Source organism: Octopus sinensis, linkage group LG24 (genome assembly GCF_006345805.1).
Source record: "Octopus sinensis linkage group LG24, ASM634580v1, whole genome shotgun sequence".
NCBI classification, from domain to species: Eukaryota; Metazoa; Mollusca; class Cephalopoda; order Octopoda; family Octopodidae; genus Octopus; species Octopus sinensis.
Genome location: NC_043020.1, coordinates 14,244,346 through 14,268,320, shown reverse-complemented (window position 1 = coordinate 14,268,320; position 23,975 = coordinate 14,244,346). Strand labels below are relative to the sequence as shown.

Here is a 23,975-nt window from a genome sequence, read left to right as displayed (position 1 = left end):
CAAAGAATAAGTCCCGGGAGGGTTGTGTCGAGTTGCTTGGCTAAAGGCGGTGCTCCAGCATGGCCACAGTCAACTGACTGAAACGAGTAAAAGAGTAAAGAGTAAGAGTAGTGAACTTGTTCAGTCAATCGTGTCAGTCTTATATGACACTAAGCATTGTTACCTCCTACTAACATACAGACATAGCAGGGAACCTGGTATGTGACTATCCTTGACCAGCCAAATCCTATTCAAAACATACACTAATTTCAATAAAAAATGAGGCAAGACAGAAGCCAGACAGGTGTAACATAAGCCAGGCATTTCTATTTCAAATATTTGAAAATTGAGAAACCACTTAAATCTTTAACTATAATATTACACACACATATACCTACATCATCATCCTTGTTTAACTTGACTGGCACCTGTGCCGGTGGCACGTAAAAAGCACCGACTGATTGTGGCCATTGGCAGCTCCCTCTGGCCCCTGTGCCGGTGGCACGTAAAAAACACCCACTACACTCATGGAGTGGTTGGCGTTAGGAAGGGCATCCAGCTGTAGAAACACTGCCAGATCAGAGTGGAGCTTGGTGCAGCCTTCTGGCTTCCCAGATCCCGGTCGAACTGTCCAACCCAAGCTAGCATGGAAAGTGGATGCTAAACGATGATATATATACATGTATACATATAATTACATATACACATAAAAATAGATATACACATTTATACATATACATATATATATATATATACATATACACACACACACAAATATATATATATACACAAACATAAATATAGATATGCATGCATGCATGCATGCATGCATACATACATACATACATACATACATAGTTATATATATACTGTTGCTTCAGTTGCTTAATTCAACATCTTTTGTATTAAGGACCTGATAATCTTTCATTCTAGACTCATCAGCTGGAAAAAATTAGTTGTACCTGTAATTCACAAGGGTCAGCCTTTTTACATCCTGTGGTCTTGCTAGTTCTCCGGAAGACCTTCATTAAGGACTAGTAGTATCGCCCGGCGTTGCTCAGGTTTGTAAGGGAAATAACTATATAAGCATTTTTAGATATGTAAAGTATAATAGCCATCTCAATATGGCTAACCACAAAGGGGGGGGTTACTGTAGCTTTTTACGTTCTAAGATTTAATGATACATTTTTAGAGAGTTACTTCTCTTATATATGCCAAAAATGCATTAAAAATGGGAAAAATTTATGGTAATTTTTTTTTTTAAATCGTAGACTCATCGTAGATGTGCGCTAATACCCAGAAGGGCTTGATATGACTATAAGATACCCGGTTTTGGTTAAACTGCACCGCAAAATGTGGGAGTAGTAAGGAATCTAAATCGTAGGAGACACACAGCACACAACCTCACTTTTATATATAAAGATTACATGTGTTTGTGGAGTGCCTGGTCACTTGCATGTTAATTTCATAATTGATTGGATCAACAGGATCAGTTGTCGTTGTAACCAAAGGAGTGCCAGAATGTTGCTTCAACTTTTAATCCCGACATTCTTTGTATTAATGAACAATGGACCGCTAGGCCATGTATGTAGGCTTATCTTTTGTTTTAGACCAAGTGTTCTCAACCAGGTTCCATACAGGATTTTTTTGTTAAAATTTATGCGCAGGTGTGGCTGTGTGGTAAGTAGCTTGCTTACCAACCACATGGTTCTGGGTTCAGTCCCACTGCAAGACACCTTGGGCAAGTGTTTTCTACTAAAGCCTCAGGCTGACCAAAGCCTAGTGAGTGGATTTGGTAGACGGAAACTGAAAGAAGCCCATCGTATATATGTATGTGTATATGTTTGCGTGTCTGTGTTTGTCCCCCCCAACATCTCTTGACAACCAATGGTGGTGTGTTTATGTCCCCGTAACTTAGCGGTTCAGCAAAAGACACTGATAGAATAAGTACTAGGCTTACAAAGAATAAGTCCTGGGGTCGATTTGCTCGACTAAAGACGGTGCTCCAGCATGGCCACAGTCAAATGACTGAAACAAGTATAAGAGTAAAAAGAGAGTAAGAAATTGCATATACTTCTACAATACATTAAATATTTTCATTTTCCAATACAATTCCTAACAATATTTGATTATAAAAATGGCTATGGATGACCAGTAAAATAAAATAGGATTCAAAGGTTGAGAACAACAGTTTTAGATCTTACATACGATAACAGAGCATTCTCCTTTTACAAGACATTATGACATCCTCTATTATTGCCAGTTGATTTATGTTTGCTTAACTGAAATATTCAAATATCACACCATTCTATCTATGTTTGTTAATACTATAATGTTTCTTTGTTAATCAGACACATCAGTGTTTGACTTGTATCAAATTTCAATTTATTATTTTTATCACAGTGTCATAGTCCAGCCTTCCTTGAACTCAATCTTTGTAGCAGTTTACTAATGGGTCTCTTCTATTAATTCATTACATAATTTAGATTTGTTCTGCAATGAAGAAATAAATTTCCTTCAGAGCATACACAAAATTGCAAGCAATACTTTATTGGTATACCTAGATTGATAATTATCCAGTGAGGGAGCTTCTATATAAACACACATTCTACTAAAAATACAAGCTAAATCTTCCTTAAATCAGATCCAACACCACCATCTTAACCCTTTAGTATTTAAACTGGCCATATCCGGCCAAAATATTTAATCTGTTTTATGTTCAAACTGACCAGATCCAGGCTCTCACACCTACCCTACAATGTTATTCTACATTAAGTAGTTACACCATCAAGATCTTGAAGATATGAGATAATGCATGATTAATTAAAATCAATGGGAATCAATAGGCATTATGTTTGATTGAATAATCAGAACACTAAAGGGTTAAACTTACAGACTCCAAAAGGTTCAGAATGATCATGGCTGGAATAGCTTGATGTTAGGGTTGCTTGATCAGGATTGACTTAGGGTTAAAGAACTTTTCCTAAAAATCTCTGATAAGGAAGTTGGTAAGATGTCAGACAAATCAACATGTAAACACCTTACATAAATTCCAGTTTAAAATTTTTTTTTTTTTAAAAATCAAAATGTGGTTTACAGGAACACACCTACAGAATTGTATCTTCTGCCCACACCAACTTTGATTCTGCATAACACTCATAAAAATGCATCCTTAAATCCTTAAAAATGTTTTAGCCCGAAGGCCGCAGCCATGCTGGGGCACCACAGCTGAATAGTGATACGAGCATGCATATATTTTAATGAAATTTCCTACAAACACCTTTCAGGAAGTGTAAGTTACGATTATATAGGCATAGGAGTGGCTGTGTGGTAAGTAGCTTGCTTACCAGCCACACGGTTCCGGGTTCACTCCTACTGCATGGCACCTTGGGCAAGTGTCTTCTACTACAGCCTCAGGCCGAACTGATCTGGCAGTGTTTCTACAGCTGGATGCCCTTTCTAATGCCAACCACTGTTTGAGTGTAGTGGGTGTAGTTTCACTTTTCATTAGTTTCACTATGTATATATATATATATAATATATATATATATATCATCATCATCATCGTTTAACGTCCGTTTTTCATGCTAGCATGGGTTGGACGGTTCGACCAGGGTCTGGGAAGCCAGGAGGCTGCACCAGCATGGCCACAGTAAAATGACTGAAACAAATAAAAGAGAAAGAGAAATATATATATATTTGTATAAATATCATCATCATCATTGTCATTTAACGTCTGGGGTTGGACGGTTTGACTAAGGACTGGAGAGCCAGAAAAATACCCAACCAATTTCATTCAAATTTTACACATGCATTACTTAGGGTCCATGGAATGTCATGGGCCCCCAAAAATTTTCAACTTCTTGCCTAATGCATGCCCAGAGTAATCTTTTAGACTGGTTGGTATTACATGTCGAAGTGAATATTGCTCACTTTTATTCTTTCAGTTTACTTAATATTAATATATATATATATATATATATATATATAGTATATATATAATATTATGAGAGATAAAACCACTAATAATATTATATAATATTTTACTTATAAAATTGGATTTAATCCTAAATCTGATTTTTTCCCTGTAAATTTGGATTATTCCCTAATATTTATTATATATATATATATATATATATTATATAGTAGGAAATTTACCTATAATAATTATTGTGGCATTTACTGTTAAATTAGCAGTTCATACATGCATTTCTATTAAGTGTCAACATATAACATTTTATAGAGATAATCTTTCTATAGTCAAATATAGTAGAGGACATTTTATACCACGACAACGATGACAACATCACACTTTGTATATGAGTGTGTATGTGTCTGTCTGTGTATGTGTGTGAGTGTATGAGTGTATGTGTCTGTCAGTGTGCATGAGTGTTTCTGCATTTTGTATGTGTTTCTGTGTCTGTGAGTGTATGAGTGTCTATGTGTCAGTATTTTCACACACACACACACACACCTACACATTCATATATATATGTGATGTCTGACATGCATGAATGTATAGTCAACTATAGTACAGGATATTTTATATGAGTGTGCATGTGTTAGTGCGATCGATATGTATGAAATAGTAAAGGACATTTTATACCACCACCACCACCACGACAATGTCACATTTTGTATATGAGTATGTCTCTGTGTGTTTCGCATTAGGTATGTTGTTAATCACACACACATCTGTACATATATATATATATATATTATGTGATGACGGACATGCATAAATGTATGTCTATATACATTTCTCTTACTATATGTATGTGACTGTGAGAATGTGTGTAGCGTCACATTTTGTATATGAATGTGTATGTGTCTGTGACTGTGTGGGTCTTTGCATGTTCATTATGTACATTATTAAACAAGCACATCTATACATACACACACATATATATAAAGTTAATCCAAACATGAAAGCAAAGAGAAAACACAACAACGCGAGGACGTGGAACAAATATAGTATTATTGGACACTCAGGAAAGAAGGAGGGTTTAACATTTCGAGCGGAGCTCTTCGTTAGAAACATAGGAGAAGGAAAGATCCAGAGAAGGGAAGACAGAGGGAAAAAAATCGCCAACAGCACACACGCGGTCATATATATATGTGTATATATATATATATATATATATATGTATATATATATATATATATGTGATGAGAATGGCTGGAGGTGAAACTCGACAAAAAACAATTTGGTGGTACGTCCAAGGTATATAAAAATACACATCTACTGTTCAATTACCAGTTCATAATTAGCACAGCAGTTGCAAGTTATTTACAATTTGCTTATATTTGGTAAACTTACACTGCATACAAAAATGCAAACATACTACATACATACAACTACTTACAAAAATAGAGGTTAATGTATATTTATTTTTCCTAGACTCTTTTACTCTTTACTTGTTTCAGTCATGTGACTGTGGACATGCTGGAGCACCATCTTTAGTCGAGCAAATCGACCCCAGGACTTATTCTTTGTAAGCCTAGTGCTTATTCTATCGGTCTCTTTTGCCGAACCGCTAAGTTGCAGGGGTGTAAACACACCAGCGTCGGTTGTCAAGTGATGTTGGGGGGACAAACACAGACACACAAACACACACACATATATATATATTTACATATATACGACAGGCTTCCTTCAGTTTCCGTCTACCAAATCCACTAACAAGGCTCTGGTCAGCCCGAGGCTATAGTAGAAGACACTTGCCCAAGGTGCTACGCAGTGGGACTGAACCCGGAATCATGTGGTTCGTAAGCAAGCTGCTTACCACACAGTCACTCCTACGCCTATGTTCATAATTTTGGGATTACAATATTGAACAAAAATTATGCCAACAAAGAAAAAACATAATCTCTCCAGGATTGCAGAAAACTAAAGGCAAGAGTGTCAGGAGATATGGGACATAAGTCTTTCTCAAGATCAGCAAAGGCATGGTGTAGCATGTCAAATAAGGTTTCAAGAGAGAAGGGAGATGAAACTTTCCCAAGATCAGCAATGGAATAGCTCTCAGAAACAGACCAGGTACAAATTCGTTCTTCACAACTCCTGGACCTGCTTTCAGATATACTCCATCGCATTCTTATAAAAATTATAATTCTGTCCAAATTGGTGTGCAAAACTCAAATTGTCATTTCTGCAAAAGCTTTAAAATTTAGTCCACAAATGTTTTGTCGTCAATGCCGCACTGTCCCATATCGGCTGTTTCAACATTATTGTAATATATATATATATATAGATATATATATATATATATATGCCAGCCTCGCCTGGCCCTTGTGCCGGTGGCACATAAAAAGCACCATCCGTTCGTGGCCGTTTGCCAGCTCTGTCTGGCACCTGTGCGGGTGGCACGTAAAAAGCACCCACTACACTCACGGAGTGGTTGGCGTTAGGAAGGGCATCCAGCCGTAGAAACACTGCCAGATTTGACTGGGCCTGATGAAGCCTTCTGGCTTCACAGACCCCAGTAGAACCATCCAACCCATGCTAGCATGGAAAACGGACGCTAAACGACGATGATATATATATTTATCAAAATAAAAACATGATGCAAAGGATTTAGCGGTACATATGTTTCGGGCCTTTATTAGACAGTTTATAACAATGCATAATTGATGTAAATGTGTGTCTATAGCCTTCTTCAGCCACGTACAATTACTACTTCCAGGACATGTATTACATTATAAGTTTTACGTTGGGGATGCAAATCCTCATAGTCGCGTACGACAGAGCGAGGCACCAAAACAAAATCAAAGCGTCCATCCCATTTTTCACTCGATGTATATATATATACATACATACACACATACAAATAATGCGATTTTAATGCCGAGCAACGCCAGGTATCTCTGCTAATGTGTGTGTGTGTGTGTCTGTCTCCTCTTTTCTTTCTGTGGAAGAGCATAGGCTCGAAACGTTAAAGATTTCTTCACTTCCCGAGCGTTAAACTAATACACCTGTTTGTTGTCTACACCACCTGTCTTCATCTTTTTTTTTGTGAATTCTCCCTATATATATATATATATATATATATATCCTTTTGATCTTCATATGTGTCTTTTTAGTTCACGACTTTTAGTAAACAAAATAGATAACTCCACACCAATCCCACCACAGCACCAAGTCATATATATATATATATATATATATATATATATAAACTATTGCAGCGTGGAAGGTGTTTGTAAGCCATTTAAGAAACACAAAAAGCCGTTCGATTCACTTCAACATTTAAGTTTAATTTGTCAAAATATTTCGTCGCTTTAAGACCGCGACCTGTTCACTGACAAAAATCCGTGCTACCTTCCACGCTGCAATTGTTTTCGTTTCAGCACACGATCTCAAATCAAATCACTTGCTATGCAGGTACACTCCCTCCCCAATCCATCATATATATATATATATATATAATATATATATATATATATATATTGATAAAAATGGTAAGACAACAAAGGAAAGAAAGAGACCCCGATATTATGTAATAGAGGAATTTATCTGTATATTTTTCATACCATTTTTCCGATGGCCGGATAACTGAAGAGATAGCGGCGTGGATTTCCACCTCGGCATCCGAAACTCGGAGTTTTATCATGGCTACCGAATAATTGTCACATATTACATTTACAGATATATATATATATAAGTCGTGAACTAAAAAAAAAAACCCCTACGAAGATCAAAAGGATTCTTAATGCAGAGAAACTAAGGGACCATTTACGTCTTGAAATAGCAGCAAAATTTTCTCAAACTTCATTCTACTGTTAGGAAAAGGAAAGCTATTTCAGCCAATGTAGTTATAACTAGGCCTATACAGACATAAGTATCTGATTGTTCAGGGACTTCGATTTCGAGTATGTACACAAAAAAGGTATCCCTGTCGTGACGATCACCCTTTTTATGTACATACTCGAAATTGATGGTCACGATAGGGATGCCTTTGATCAACAACAACCATAAACCTGAAGTCTAATTGATGCTTCAAGCAAAATGTTTGGTATTAGTACATGATGTCAGTCATGAGTTTGTATGCAATTGTGTTTAAACTATTCGGCTCTATCGAGCAAACGAAAAGCTATGTCACACACTCACTCATGATGTCATAAACTTCTACCGAAAACTGAAGGATGTTTCATTCGGAGTTGTCTACAAATCAAAATAAATTACTCGGAAAGTTAATTAATCATTAGCAATGTCTTACGTGTAAGAGAGATTATTAATCTGGATAATCTAGCCATATTTCCAGATGATCTGGTTGACGGATTATCGACACCTATAAGAACTCAGGTAGTGTAGAATATAGTGTTCTATCCAGAAACCTCTTTAAACACTCGACTTGATAGGAGGTACTGGAAGCAACAGACCCACTCAACCAAATCTTATTTCTTGAAATAAAGTTTTAGGAAAGACACTAGCACTTCGATGAAGGTTCCTTAACACCCATTGTGCACTCATTAACCCAACATCTCGTTGGGGACATTAAATGTATCCGGTTAATTATATACACATTCCAGCTAAATGTACAATACAAAAACTTCAACAAACTCATCTTGGAAGCTTACACACTCACATCGAGCACCTTGTTTAGGCCGTATAATTAAAGGTCTCTTAGCCGCGACCATCCTGTTCCATATTTTTTTCTATCCAGGTAAAGTGTATATAGTAAGATAAAAGGATAAGTCTGTTGGTAGGAGAGGTCAGGAAAGGTAAAAGAAGATGAAACTTTTATATCCACGAACTTTTAAAACTATTATCCAAAAACCTATTACAGAAAATTAAAATTCTTTCTACTTTATCATCTTTTATTATTTTACTTTGGTTTGTTTTAATTCGTGTTTCACTTCCTCCTTAACCTTTCCTTAACTTTGGCATTATCCTATCTTACTGTACTCTAATCATGTCTGAGATACACCAACATATTTTCTAGGTAAAGTATACGTGGGTCTTCATCATACGATGTGTCCTTATTGTTTTATTAATTTAACACGGTATGGTGTTTAAGAGGGACTGGGCAAAATTTATTAGCAGGTCGATCAACAATGTAGAATTTAGCGAATTTATATCTAATGTCTAGGAGTAGCAATTAGCGGTTTTTCCCATTGTTATGTTGTTTGTGCGTGTGTGCGCGTGTCTGTGTGTCCCAAATATAAACATATAATACATGTGTGTGTAACGAATTATACATAGCCATGTGAACTCGTGTTTCTAGACGTTTAACCCCTGGTCAACCATAATCAAGTAGACCTAACATCAAAGGCACTCTAACCCAGACTGTCTCGTATGTATACAAACCAATGACTACAATGTCTGCTAGGGACTTCAATTTCTTGAAGACCGTGGGGTGTGAGCTGAGAAGTGTATATAGATCGAGTCACCACGTACAAGCTCCTCGGTTACGTCTCATGCGTATACATACATTTGATTATAAATACGATTGCGCATCATGTGTATGTATGCGCGGTTGTCTTTCAAGAATGTATATATCTGATTATAGTAATCTGATTATATATACACGATTACCTATCATGCGTGTATATGATTACAAATACACGATTGTCTATGATGCGTGTATATATATACATATGATAATATACATACACGACTGCCAATCATGTGTGTGTGTGTGTGTGTATGTATATATATATATATATATATATATATATATATATCTGATCATATGTATACAACTGTCCATCATAAGGATATTACACGGTATATGTGGAGGATGGCGACAGAAACTAATGCACTGACCCCATATCTAAACAAAGATCCCACCCAGGCTTATTTGGCAAGGGTTAAAATGAATGGACAAGTAACAGAGTGTCCATAAGTGGATTCTAGTTTAACCTATACCTATTCCTGATCGAACAAACCGAAGATCAAATGCAACCCAACCGTGACTATTTCTTTTGTTTGCTTGCTGACAAATCTCTAGGCATTTATTACCAATAATTCTTGCTTTTTTTTAAAGACAGTAGGGTGTGATTTCGGGGAGGTTGCACTGATATTTCTAGCGGTCTGGGTATTTACACCTGCAGGGTCCTTGTTTCCCTGGTTCTATCCATCTTGCACTCAAACGGGTTATATATCTCTCTCTATATATATAACCGGTTATAGCTGGAGGTATTAAATATATATAGATACTGAGTTACGAAATATGTATATTTATTAGATACAAAGCTATTCAAGTGGTCTAAATCATCGATTGATATATCAAGTTAAGTGACTTTTTTTCTTTTCTCTTTTCTTTTTTTTTTTTTTGGCAGGGAAGAGCCGAGCCGAGATTTCTGCCGCAATTGTTTCTAAACAAGTCCATTTACGCCTCTCTTTATAAATAAGAAACAAAAACCAAAAACCAAGACTTTTTTACTTACGGCATAATAATGGTAATAGTTTGATGGGGCGATGACCCAGCATCCCTTCAGCTATGAGATCCAGTGCTGAGCCCCGCTCACCGTCGTTTCAACGTCACAGAAATGTCGTCCACCAAAATTACTCGCAGATTTACTCGATTCTTCACTTCCGTTCACACAACTGCTGCATCTTCTTCCCTCTTTCATTCTCTCGCTTTCACTTTACCATATCTCTCTCCCGCTCGCTCTCTCATTCTCATACGATATCTCTCCCCCCCCCTTTCTCTGTCTCTCTCCCTCTCGCTTTCACTTTACCATATCTCTCTCCCGCTCTCGCTCTCTCATTCTCATACGATATCTCTCCCCCCTTTCTCTGTCTCTCTCTCCCTCTCTCTTTCCTTCTCTCGCTTTCACTTTACCATATCTCTCTCCCGCTCGCTCTCTCATTCTTATATGATATCTCTCCCCCTTTTTCTGTCTCTCTCCCTCTCTCTTTCATTCTCTCGCTTTCACTTTACCATATCTCTCTCCCGCTCGCTCTCTCATTCTCATACGATATCTCTCCCCCTTTCTCTGTCTCTCTCTCCCTCTCTCTTTCATTCTCTCCCTTTCACTTTACCATATATATCTCTCCCGCTCTCTCTCTCATTCTTATACGATATCTCTCCCCCTTTCTCTGTCTCTCTCCCTCTCTCTTTCATTCTCTCCCTTTCACTTTACCATATATATCTCTCCCGCTCTCTCTCTCATTCTTATACGATATCTCTCCCCCTTTCTCTGTCACTCTCTCCCTCTCTCTTTCATTCCGATGCTGCATTTCTCTACCTCTCTAATCCATATTGTATCTCTTTTTCTCTCACACACAGCCTTATATTGTAGTTTTCTCTTTCTCTTTCTGTCTGTCTCTCTTTTCCTCTCTCTCTCTGTTTATGTATCTTATCTCTCTCTCACTCTTTCTATCTCTCTCTGTTTATGCACATTATCCCTCTCTTTCTCTCTCTCTCTCTCTCTGTTTATGTATCTTATCTCTCTCTCACTCTTTCTATCTCTCTCTGTTTATGCACATTATCCCTCTCTTTCTCTCTCTCTCTCTCTCTGTTTATGTATCTTATCTCTCCCTCTCTCTTTCTATCTATCTCTGTTTATGCACATTATCCCTCTCTTTTCTCTCTCTCTCTCTGTTTATGTATCTTATCTCTCCCTCTCTCTTTCTATCTATCTCTGTTTATGCACATTATCCCTCTCTTTTTCTCTCTCTCTGTTTATGTATCTTATCTCTCCCTCTCTCTTTATGTACCTTATCTCTCTATTTTCCTCTCTCTCTGTTTATGTATCTTCTCTCTCTCTCTCTTTCTATCTCTCTGTTTATGTACCTTATCTCTCTATTTTCCTCTCTCTCTCTCTCTCTGTTTATGTATCTCATCTCTCTCTCTCTCTCTCTGTTTATGTATCTTATCTCTCTCTCTCTCTCTCTCTCTCTCATTTACACTCTTCGCATATCCATTTATTTTTTCGCTTCGTTTCTATCACTCATTACACTTTTCCGTCATTCTCCGCCTTTTCCCTTTTCTCGTTGACTGAGACTCTTTTTCTCCCAATATTATCATTCTTGCTTTTTCCTTCTTCTCTCTTTTTAACGCTTTCTATCTCTCTTTCCCTACATCTCTCGCCATTGCCTAATTAATCTATCGCACTGCGCTTTTACATTTCTTCATCTTCTTCTTCTTCATCTTCTTCTTCTTCATCTTCTTCTTCATCTTCTTCTTCATCTTCTTCTTCATCTTCTTCTTCTTCTTCTTCTTCATCTTCTTCATCTTCTTCTTCATCTTCTTCATCTTCTTCTTCTTCATCTTCTTCATCTTCTTCTTCTTCTTCTTCTTCATCTTCTTCATCTTCTTATCTCATCTTCTTCTTCTTCTTCTTCTTCTTCATCTTCTTCTTCTTCTTCTTCTTCTTCTTCAATCTGCACATCTCTACATCGGTCTTGTCTCTCTTTTATGTTCTAAAACTTACTCTTCCTTTTCGTTTCTCTCTATATATCTCCTTACTCTCTACCGTCCGCTCTGCCTCCTCCTTTTCACCTGTTCATCATCTCTTTCTGGCTCCCGCCATATATATATATATATATATATATATATATATATATATATATATATATATAATTTAAAATGAGTATATATATATATATATATATACTCGCCGAAGTCGACTTTGCCTTTCATCATTTCGGGGTCGATAAATTAAGTACCAGTTTCGCACTGGGGTCGATGTAATCGACTTAATCCTTTGTCTGTCTTGTTTGCCCTCCCTGTGTTTATCCCCTTGTAGGTAGTAAAGAAATATATATATATATATATATATATATATATATATATATTACTGGGGAGATTTGGTTTATCGGGTTACTCTGGGTTTATATATATGTGTATATATAGATGTATATATATATTATATATATATATATATATATATATATATATATATATATATATATATATATTATATATATATATATATATATATATATATATATATACGCAGCATGGATTTTGTCAGTGAACAGGTCGCGGTCTCAAAGCGACAAAAATATTTTGGCAAATTAAAATTAAATGTTGAAGTGAAGCTAACGGATTTTGTGTGTTTTTAAATGGCTTATAAACACCTTCCACGCTGCAATTGTATGTGATATGCCTGAGTTTGCATAATAGTGGTTTTATCTCTAATTTATATTTTATATATATATATATATATTATATATTCTTCTTCACCTTATTTCATACACCCCCATCTCTTCCTTTATCTATTTCTTTCTTCGTTATTTGAGTCATTCCTACTCTTTCTGTTTTCCAGTTCGTCTATTTTCCTCTCATCTCTCTCTCATCATTACCATTTCATTTTCTTTCACCTGTTTTCCTTTAGCTTTCGATTTTAATTACAAAATTTCCGTTTGTATCCCTATGTACCTTGTTAAGTGACTCGAACAGGTTGCAATTACAACCTCTTGCTCTCATTTTATCCGTTCTATCATTATCTTACTTTTCTTCTATGCTCTTTCTTTCCTTCTTATTCTCTCCTCATTCTCTCTCTCTCTCTCTCTCTCTCCTGCACAGTTCTCATTTTTCTCTTTTATATTTCCATTTCTCTCTCTCTATCTCTCTCCTCTCTCTCTCTCTCTCTCACACACACACACACACACACACTTTCATTCATTCGTCTACAATGTTTAATTTCCTAGTCCATCTAAAATTCCGTAATGTCTTACTTTTCTTTCCTCGATTCACACCAAACTTCTATCTTTCTCACATTAGTCATTTTATTCTTTCCACTTCAATTCATCCTCTTATTGGACAAATAGATTTTACGTTTTGCATAGATGATTAACTGAAACATATCTAGGTTCACCGGAGCGATGTATTCTTGTAACTCGCCATGCATGTTGACTGCCTACTTATACACGGTCCGATGCTGAGTAGCTAGATAATAGAATAAGATGACATCGATAAAGACCTCTTATACACACACACATCCACTACAACCTTCTAGATAATAGAATACGATGACATGCTCCAAAGACCTTCTATGAACAGACTTATAATGAAAAGTGTTTTCGTTGTGAACATTCGTCTTATTCGCCGACATAGGATATCCAGGACTACAGTATCAAATTTGTCATATCTTTATTCGGACAGTTGGGTCTAGTCTTAGTCTTCTCTTAAAATGCCACCCACCTCTAGGATACATTAATTACAACGGTGGTTCTCAACGGGGACCCATACAAGATTTTGCTATTAAAATTTATCTGCTGTAAATTAGTTATACTTCTGCAGTATACAAAATATTTTTTAACAATTTTTTTTTTTTTACACAATTCCTAATAATTTTTAATTATAAAAATATAATAAGATTTTTTAAACACCGAATGGCTTGGAGGGCCCACCCGAGTAAAGTAGGTAGAAAAGTAGTTTGCCGTTCGGATTTCAAATCCATGGACGATAAGGAGTGGCGGTGTGGTAAGTAGCTTGTTTACCAACCACATGGTTCCGCGTTCAGTCCCACTGCATGGCACTTTGGGCAAGTGTCTTCTACTACAGCTTCGGGTCGACCAAAGCCTTGTGAGTGGATTTGGTAGACGGAAACTGAATGAAGCCGTCGTATATATGTATATATATATATATGTGTGTGTGTGTATATATGTTTGTGTGTCTGTGTTTGCCCCCCCCCCCCTCCAACATCGCTTGACAACCGATGCTGGTGTGTTTACGTCACCGTAACTTAGCGGTTCGGCAAAAGATACCGATAGAATAAGTACTGGGCTTACAAAAAAATAAGTCCCGGGGTCGAGTTGCTCAATTAAAGGCGGTGCTCCAGCATGGCCGCAGTCAAATAACTGAAACAAGTAAAAGAGTAATTAACACAGCCGTAGATGCTAAATGGACAAATATAGTTTGTAGATGTTAACTGGATAGCTACAGTAAGATGATGTTAACTGTATAGATACAGATAATAATTAGATAAGCTCTCAGTCAAATCGTCCAACCCATACTAGCATGGAAAGCAGACGTTAAACGATGATGATGATGATGATGAGTTTATAGAAGTTAACCAAATAATGCAGTTCCTCATCATAATCACCGTTTAACATCCATTTTCCATGTTGGCATGGGCTGGACAGTTTGACAGGAGTTGACCGGCCAAGGAGCTGTCCAAATTTCAATTGTCTTTTGTGACATGGTTTTTACAGCTGGATGCCCTTCCTAACATGAACCACTTTATATAGTATGCTGGATGCCTTTTTAAAAGTGACCAACATGGGTACTTAACAGCATCTTGTCTGTTTTTATGTCCTGAGTTCAAATTGTGGTGAGGTTGACTTTGCCTTTCTTCTTTACAGGAGTTGATAAAAGAAGTGCCTTTTGAGCCCTGGGGGGTGGGTGCAATCAACTTAAAACACTCCCCCACCTCCAAGATTTCAGGTCTTGTGCAAACATTCGAAACTATTAGTTCTGCAGGGCAGAAGGCAATCTTGTTTGGTCTGATGCCACAAGGAAATGCACCCATTGCCCTAACACCCATCTCTTTCTCTATCACCGGAGCAGAACAGGTACATGCTTTGTCACCCCCCCCAACTTTCCAAGTTGCCTTTCTTCCCCCACCCCAAACAACTTTCATTTTCCATCATCTTCCCCTATGTATCTCAGGTATGGCTATAGGTGCAAGTGTGACTATTGGTGCAGGTGTGGTTATAGGCACAGGTGTGGCTGTGTGATAAGATGCTTGCCTCCCAAGCATGTCATTCCAGGTTCAATCCCACTGCATCGCACCTTGGGCAAGTGTCTTCTACTATAGCTTGGGGATGACTAAAGCCTTGTGAGTGGATTTGATAGATAGAAATTGAAAGAAGCCTGTTGTGTGTGTGGGTATATATATATATATCACGTGATCACATGACAGACCAGACCATCAGATGTTGCTACACATCGCTGGTCACAATGCATTTGCATTGTTTTAGCCACCCCGCTGGCTAAGCAAGCAGGCCAACGGAAGAAAGAGTGAGAGAAAGTTGTGGTGAAAGAGTACAGCAGGGATCACCACCACCCCCTGCCAGAGCCTCGTGGAGCTTTTAGGTGTTTTTGCTCAATAAACACTCACAACATATATATATATATATATATATATAGAGAGAGAGAGAGAGAGAGAGAGATACAAATGGCTGAGCACTCCACAGACACGTGTACCATTAATATAGTTCTCAAGGTGATTCAGTGTGACATGGAATGTGATAAGGCTGGCCCTTTTGTATTACAAGAACAATTAATTTTTGTCAGTTGAGTGGATGGAACAATGTGAAATAATGTGTCTTGCTCAAGTAAACAACGTGCTATTGAATTTACATTCTTACAATCATGAGTTGAATACCCTAACTGCTAAGCCGAATGGCTTAACACACACACACACACATAAAGTTCCTCCACCCCATTTGAGCATCATAGTTTTAGAAACTGTATGGCAATCTCACAAGAGCCAATGGCATGACAAAAGCACCCAGAACATATTGTGTAGTGGTTGGCATTAGGAAGGGCATCCAGCCATAAAAACCATGCCAAACAAACTCTGGAGCATGATGGAGTCCTTGGGCCTATCAGATCTGTGAAACCATGTCAGCATGGAACATGGAATTTAAATAATGATAATGATGATGATATCTATATATATAAAACTGTAGTTGTATGAGTGTCTGTCTCCTACGATTTAGATTCCTAACTACTCCCACATTTTGCGGTGCAGTTTAACCAAAAGCAGGTATCTTATAGTCGTGATTCATATCGAGCCCTTCTGGGTATTAGCATCCGTCTACGATGAGTCTACGATTTAAAAAAAATTTACCATAATTTTTTTCCATTTTTAATGCATTTTTTTGCTATTATATAAGGGAAGTAACTCTCTAAAAATGCTTATATAGTTATTTCTCTTACAAACCTGAGCAACGCCGGGCGATACTGCTAGTATATATATATATATATATATTATATAATTAGGGCTTAGTAAAATAAATTACTTTGCCACATACTGAACTTAGTAGAAATAGCAGCCAAAAAAAAATTTTCTTAGCATTTCTACTACTTAAAAGAAAATTTCTCTCAGATAATGTTTACTCCAGACAGCCCACGAAGGTTTGGAGGTAAATACAGAAAAATATCACAAGTACATAGATCGTTTGAGTACGTCAACGTTTCAAGATTAGCCAAATAAAATCAGCATTTCTTTCGTCAGCTCAAAATTTCTTAATTTGGATTTGGAAACACTAAAAAGAAGGAACTTTACCTATCAGCGAACTTATCGCTTCAGATGAACCACTCCAACTAACAGTATCAACAAATTCAAAATGTGCAGGCGTAAATCTCTGCAATCCCCTTCCACCACGTGGTCTATCCAGCAAACATTATATTTTAACCACGAGAACCGAGGCAGTATGACCGAGAGAAATGAATTATAATATCAACAATTGAGGGTAAAATTAATTAATTAATCAATTTCACCAAGTGTTCAGTATGTAAAAGGACCATTTAAGACGAATTCAAAATATTACATTATATAATTAGGGCTTAGTAAAATAAATTACTTTGCCACATACTGAACTTAGTAGAAATAGCAGCCAAAAACAATTTTCTTAGCATTTCTACTACTTAAAAGAAAATTTCTCTCAGATAATGTTTACTCCAGACAGCCCACGAAGGTTTGGAGGTAAATATATATATAATATATATATATATATATATATATATATATAATTATAATAAGGGTTTTTTTGCAACAAGTTGCTTAAACCTCATATCGAAAATATTAGAAATAGCAGTATTTTCAGTATGTGGTTAAAGCAACTTGTTGCAAAAAAACCCTTATTTTAATTATATAAATTTTTAGTGAATATGGTCCTTTTCCATACCGAAATACTACTAGGTATAATTTATTGATTTTATTAAATTAATTATATTTCACCCTTTATCTGTATATATATATGTGTGTGTGTGTGTGTGTGTGTATACATACATACATACATACATACATACATACATACATATATATATTCTTTTATTCTTTTACTTGTTTCAGTCATGTGACTGCAGCCATACTGGAGCACCACCTTGAAGGGTTTTAGTCGAACAAATTGACCCTAGGGCTTTTTTTAAAGCCTAATACTTATTCTATTGGGCACTTTTGCTGAGCCACTAAGCTATGGGGATGTAATCATGCCAACACTGGTTTTCAAGTGGTGATGGGAGAACAAACATTGACACAAAGACATACACATGGGCAAAGTTCAAAGAGCTCCAACCTCTGCTAGAAACAAAGGGCCTCTTGCTCGTAGTGGAACGTAGACTGTATGATGCCTGTGTACAAAGAGCCATGCTACATGGAAGCAAAACATGGGCTCTGACTGCTGAGGACAAGCGTAGGCTTGAAAGAAATGAAGGCGGTGAGCTGGCAGAACCGTTAGCACGCCAGGTGAAATGCGTAGCCGTATTTCGTCTGCCGTTACATTCTGAGTTCAAATTCCGCCGAGGTCGACTTTACCTTTCATCCTTTCGGGGTCGATAAATTAAGTACCAGTTACGCACTGGGGTCGATGTAATCAACTTTAATCCGTTTGTCTGTCCTTGTTTGTCCCCTCTGTGTTTAGCCCCTTGTGGGCAATAAAGAAATAAGAAATGAAGCTAGTACGTTCTGCTGGATGTGTAATGTCAGTGTGCATACACGACAGAGTGTAAGTGCCCTGAGAGAAAAGTTGGACATAAGGAGCATCAGATGTGGTGTACAAGAGAGGAGACTGCACTGGTATGGTCATGTATTGTGTATGGATGAGGACAGCTGTGTGAAGAAATGTCACACCCTAACAGTGTAGGGAACCTGTGGAAGAGGCAGACTCAGGAAGACATGGGGTAGGTGGTGAAGCACAAACTTCGAATGCTGGGCTTCACAGAGGTACTGACAAGTGACTGAAACCTTTGGAGATATGCCATGCTTGTGAAGATACAGCAAGCCAAGTGAGATTGTTGTCGTGGCTGATGCCAGTATCGCATAACTGGCCCCTTTAAAGGCACCCTTCAATTGCTGGGCAATATGACATGCTTGTGAAGACCTGTTGAACTGAGTGAAATCATAGCCGTGGCTGATGCCAGTGTCACCTGACTGGCACTTGTGCCAGTGGCATGTAAAAAGCACCATTCAAGCGTGGGCAATGCTACTGTCACTTGACTGGCAGCTGTGCTAGTGGCACATAAAAAACACCATTTGAGCATGGCTGATGCCAGTGCCACCTGACTGGCACATTTGCCAGTGGCACCTAAAAGGCACCATTGCAGCATGGCCAATGCCAGTGTTGCCTGACTGGCACCTATACCAGTGGCACCTAAAAGGCACAATTCAAGCATGGCCAATGCCAGTGCTGCCTGACTGGCACCTGTACCAGTGGCACATAAAAAACACTATTCGAGCATGGCTGATGCCAGTGACACCTGACTGGCACCTTTGCCAGTGACACCTAAAAGGCACCATTCAAGCATGGCCAATGCCAGTGCTGCCTGACTGGCACCTGTACCAGTGGCACATAAAAAACACTATTCGAGCATGGCTGATGCCAGTGACACCTGACTGGCACCTTTGCCAGTGACACCTAAAAGGCACCATTCAAGCATGGCCAATGCCAGTGCTGCCTGACTGGCACCTGTACCAATGGCACATAAAAAACACCATTCGAGCATGGCCAATACCAGTGCCACCTGACTGGATCCCATTACCGGTGGCATGTAAAAAGCACCCACTACACTCTTGGAGTGGCTGGCATTAGGAAGGACATCCCGCTGTAGAAACCATGCCAAATCAGATTGGAGCCTGGCCTTCTGGTTTGCTAGTTGTCAATCAAACCATCCAACCCATGCCAGCATGGAAAGCAGACATTAAATGATGATAATGATGATGATGATGATGATGATGATAATGATGATGATGAATCATGATCATGATGATCATGATGATGATGACCATGATGATGATGACACTCTTATATGATGCACCACTATTTGACTCACACATTTTTCCTCTTTCATATCTTTTAAACAGAAATATGATATTCTATTCTATAAACAAATTTTCTTTATTTTATTTTTGAAAAAATAAAAAGAGAAAAATAGGAAATGTGAAAGAAAAACACACAAAAAAAAATCAATGTTTAGAAGAGTTATTCATTTGGATACAGTATGACATTTAGTTTGAAGTACTTGTGATATTTCTTACATGGGGGCCACAGCCACAGTAAAATGAGACTCATAAATTATTTTGTTATTCCTATCAGAAATCCATGCAACATTGGACAATATCGAAAATATGCAACTCATTTGAGGAAAAGGCTGGCGGTCTGGAATGCAAGAGATTGTAAAAGGATCCCAAGAGACTGTAAAATGTTTGGCATGGTGAAATGATTTGGTTGGATTTGAGAGAGAAATTGGAAATCAAAGACATAAAACCAAAAGTTATAGAGAAATACACGATTGGTCTTTATTCAGTTGCAAAAGAGAATTACAATTAATTTGATTGATGGCTTGATTGCAAAAGCAATGGCTAATTTGATTGATTGATTGAAAAAAGAGCTAGAGCAAGCTGTCCCCTTCAAAAGTCCTACAAAAATATCCCTGAATCTCTGGAAATATCTGAGTGAAAAGAGACAATGCTTCTCAAAGATCTGATACTCATATTCACCACATGATCTACTCTGTTACACCTTTTAATCAAATTTCTTTGAATTTCACTGATTAAAAGCGATAGTACATGGAAAAGTTATAGAGAAATACACGATTGGTCTTTATTCAGTTGCAAAAGAGAATTACAATTAATTTGATTGATGGCTTGATTGCAAAAGCAATGGCTAATTTGATTGATTGATTGAAAAAAGAGCTAGAGCAAGCTGTCCCCTTCAAAAGTCCTACAAAAATATCCCTGAATCTCTGGAAATATCTGAGTGAAAAGAGACAATGCTTCTCAAAGATCTGATACTCATATTCACCACATGATCTACTCTGTTACACCTTTTAATCAAATTTCTTTGAATTTCACTGATTAAAAGCGATAGTACATGGAAAAGTTATAGAGAAATACACGATTGGTCTTTATTCAGTTGCAAAAGAGAATTACAATTAATTTGATTGATGGCTTGATTGGAAAAGCAATGGCTAATTTGATTGATTGATTGAAAAAAGAGCTAGAGCAAGCTGTCCCCTTCAAAAATCCTACAAAAATATCCCTGAATCTCTGGAAATATTTGAGTGAAAAGAGACAGTGCTTCTCAAAGATCTGATACTCATATTCACCACATGATCTACTCTGTTACACCTTTTAATCAAATTTCTTTGAATTTCACTGATTAAAAGCGATAGTACATGGCTCAGAGGATTAGAGCATTGGGCTCACAATCATGAAGTAGTGAGTTCATTTCCCAGATCAGGCTGTGTATTGTGTTCTTGAACAAGGCACTTCATTTCACTTTGCTCCAGTTCACTCATCTGTAGAAATGAGTTGCAACATCATTGGTGCGAGGCTGTATCAGCCTTTGCCTGTCCCTTGGATAACATCAGGGGCTTGGAGAGGAGAGAGTGGTATGTATGGGCGAGCTGGCAGAAACGTTAGCACGCCGGGCGAAATGCTTAGCGGTATTTCATCTGCTGTTACGTTGTGAGTTCAAATTCCGCCGAGGTCGACTTTGCCTTTCATCCTTTCGGGGTCGATAAATTAAGTACCAGTTACGCACTGGGGTCGATGTAATCGACTTAATACCTATGTGTGTCCTTGTTTGTCCCCTCTATGTTTAGCCCCTTGTGGGTAATAAAGAAATAGGTATTTCATCTGCTGTTACGTTGTGAGTTCAAATTCCACCGAGACCGACTTTGCCTTTCATCCTTTCAGGGTCGATAAATTAAGTACCAGTTACGCACTGGGGTCGATGTAATCGACTTAATACCTATGTCTGTCCTTGTTTGTCCCCTCTATGTTTAGCCCCTTGTGGGTAATAAAGAAATAGGTATTTCATCTGCTGTTACGTTGTGAGTTCAAATTCCACCGAGGCTGACTTTGCCTTTCATCCCTTCGGGGTCGATAAATTAAGTACCAGTTACGCACTGGGGTCAATGTAATCGACTTAATACCTACGTCTGTCCTTGTTTGTCCCCTCTATGTTTAGCCCCTTGTGGGTAATAAAGAAATAGGTATGTATGGGCGACTGCTGGTCTTCCATGAACAACCTTGCCCAAACTTGTGTCTAGGAGAGGAACTTTCTAGGTGCAATTACATGGTCGTTTATGATCAAAGGGGGTCTGTAAAAGAGATTAGGGAACTGGAGAGGAAAAGAATTTGTTTCCTTTTCTTTTTTTTTCTTCTTATTCTTTGTTTTTCCCTATTTTTTTCAGGAACCCTCAGAAAAAGAAGACCCAGGGAGACACGGGAAGAAAATATGATAGATGTTGATCTCAGGGGGCAAACCTCACAAAGGGAGATTGCCAAAGATTGCCAACAAGTATGGCAATGGTTACCATGCCAGCAAAACCCATCCAATGCATGCAAGCATGGAAAAGCAAGCATCTAAGAGAACGATGATGGTGTGGGAGGAGGAAGCGAAGGTGGTGGTGGTGCTGGTGGTGCTGGTGCCGGTGGTGGTGGTGGAGGAGGAGGTAGTGTAGGTGGTGGTGGTGGTGGAGGAGGAGGAGGTGGTGGTGTAGGTGGTGGTGGTGGAGGATGAGGATGAGGATGATGATGAGGACGGTGAGGAGGTGGTGGAGGTGGTGGAGGTGGTGGAGGATGAGGATGAGGATGATGATGAGGATGGTGAGGAGGTGGTGGTGGTGGTGGAGGATGAGGATGAGGATGATGATGAGGACGGTGAGGAGGTGGTGGAGGTGGTGGAGGTGGTGGAGGATGAGGATGAGGATGATGATGAGGACGGTGAGGAGGTGGTGGAGGTGGTGGTGGTGGTGGTGGAGGTGGTGGAGGATGAGGATGAGGATGATGATGAGGATGGTGAGGAGGTGGTGGTGGTGGTGGAGGATGAGGATGAGGATGATGATGAGGACGGTGAGGAGGTGGTGGAGGTGGTGGAGCATGAGGATGAGGATGATGATGAGGATGGTGAGGAGGTGGTGGTGGTGGAGGATGAGGATGAGGATGATGATGAGGACGGTGAGGAGGTGGTGGAGGTGGTGGAGGTGGTGGAGGATGAGGATGAGGATGATGATGAGGATGGTGAGGAGGTGGTGGTGGTGGTGGAGGTGGTGGAGGATGAGGATGATGATGAGGAGGTGGTGAGGAGGTGATGGTGGTGGTGGTGGAGGAGGATGAGGAGGAGGAGGTGGAGGAGGAGGAAATGTTATAATAATAATAATAAAAAAAAAACCTGTTGCAATTTCACTATATTCTGTTCCATTTAGTAAATGACTGACTCGTTAAATAAGGTTTCGCTTTAACATTAAAAGGAGAAAAAGGAGAAGGACCCATTGAAGGGGGAATGGGCAATAGAGACACTGACCTAGTTGAATATGGCTTTCACTGGATTAAAGATTCGTCTTGATAGAACTGTGAAAATCAATAATACCAAACCTCTCTCCTGTTCACACTGCAACATTGTGTTAATAAGACTGGAAACTTGTGTCTCTCATTGTATCTAACACACACACCACACACATGCACACACACACACACACTTATGTATATATAGACCACAGAAATACTTGCATCTGTTCAATCTGCTTATATGTGTATATGCATGTTTCGAGTATATGTCTATGTGTGTATGTGCTGTGTGTGTGTGTGTGTGTGTATACATATATATACACACATATACACATACACAAATACATACATACATACATGTGTGTGTGTGTGTGTATGCATGTCGTGAGTTATTCAGTTATATTTCAAGGTTTCTTGCCAAGAGAGAAAGAGATGGTTTCCAACCTAGATCCAAATCTCCTTCATTGGAATTTCACCATCAACAGGGCTTTATGTATGTATGTATGTATGTATGTATGTGTATGTATGTATGTATTGTATGTATGTATGTATGTATGTATGCATATATTTATGTA

The 23,975-nt window shown here is 38.3% G+C and overlaps 1 protein-coding gene across 3 annotated transcripts in view; it reads right to left on the bottom strand.

The window, feature by feature from the left end:
• The window catches only part of LOC115223971 (alpha-1,6-mannosylglycoprotein 6-beta-N-acetylglucosaminyltransferase A-like), a 125,450-nt gene extending 114,858 nt beyond the window's left edge, over positions 1 to 10,592 (bottom strand). For 2 of the 3 annotated variants that reach the window (XM_029794734.2, XM_029794733.2), the window contains exon 1: positions 10,372 to 10,591. Coding sequence is in view for 2 of the 3 variants with exons in the window: in XM_029794733.2 (XP_029650593.1) it covers positions 10,372 to 10,376 (5 nt within the window). In the remaining variant the exon portion in view is untranslated. Of the gene's footprint in view, positions 1 to 10,371 lie in introns of all 3 variants that reach the window. The other variant, XM_036512729.1, reaches the window with a different exon arrangement.
• Positions 10,593 to 23,975: the final 13,383 nt, after the last annotated feature.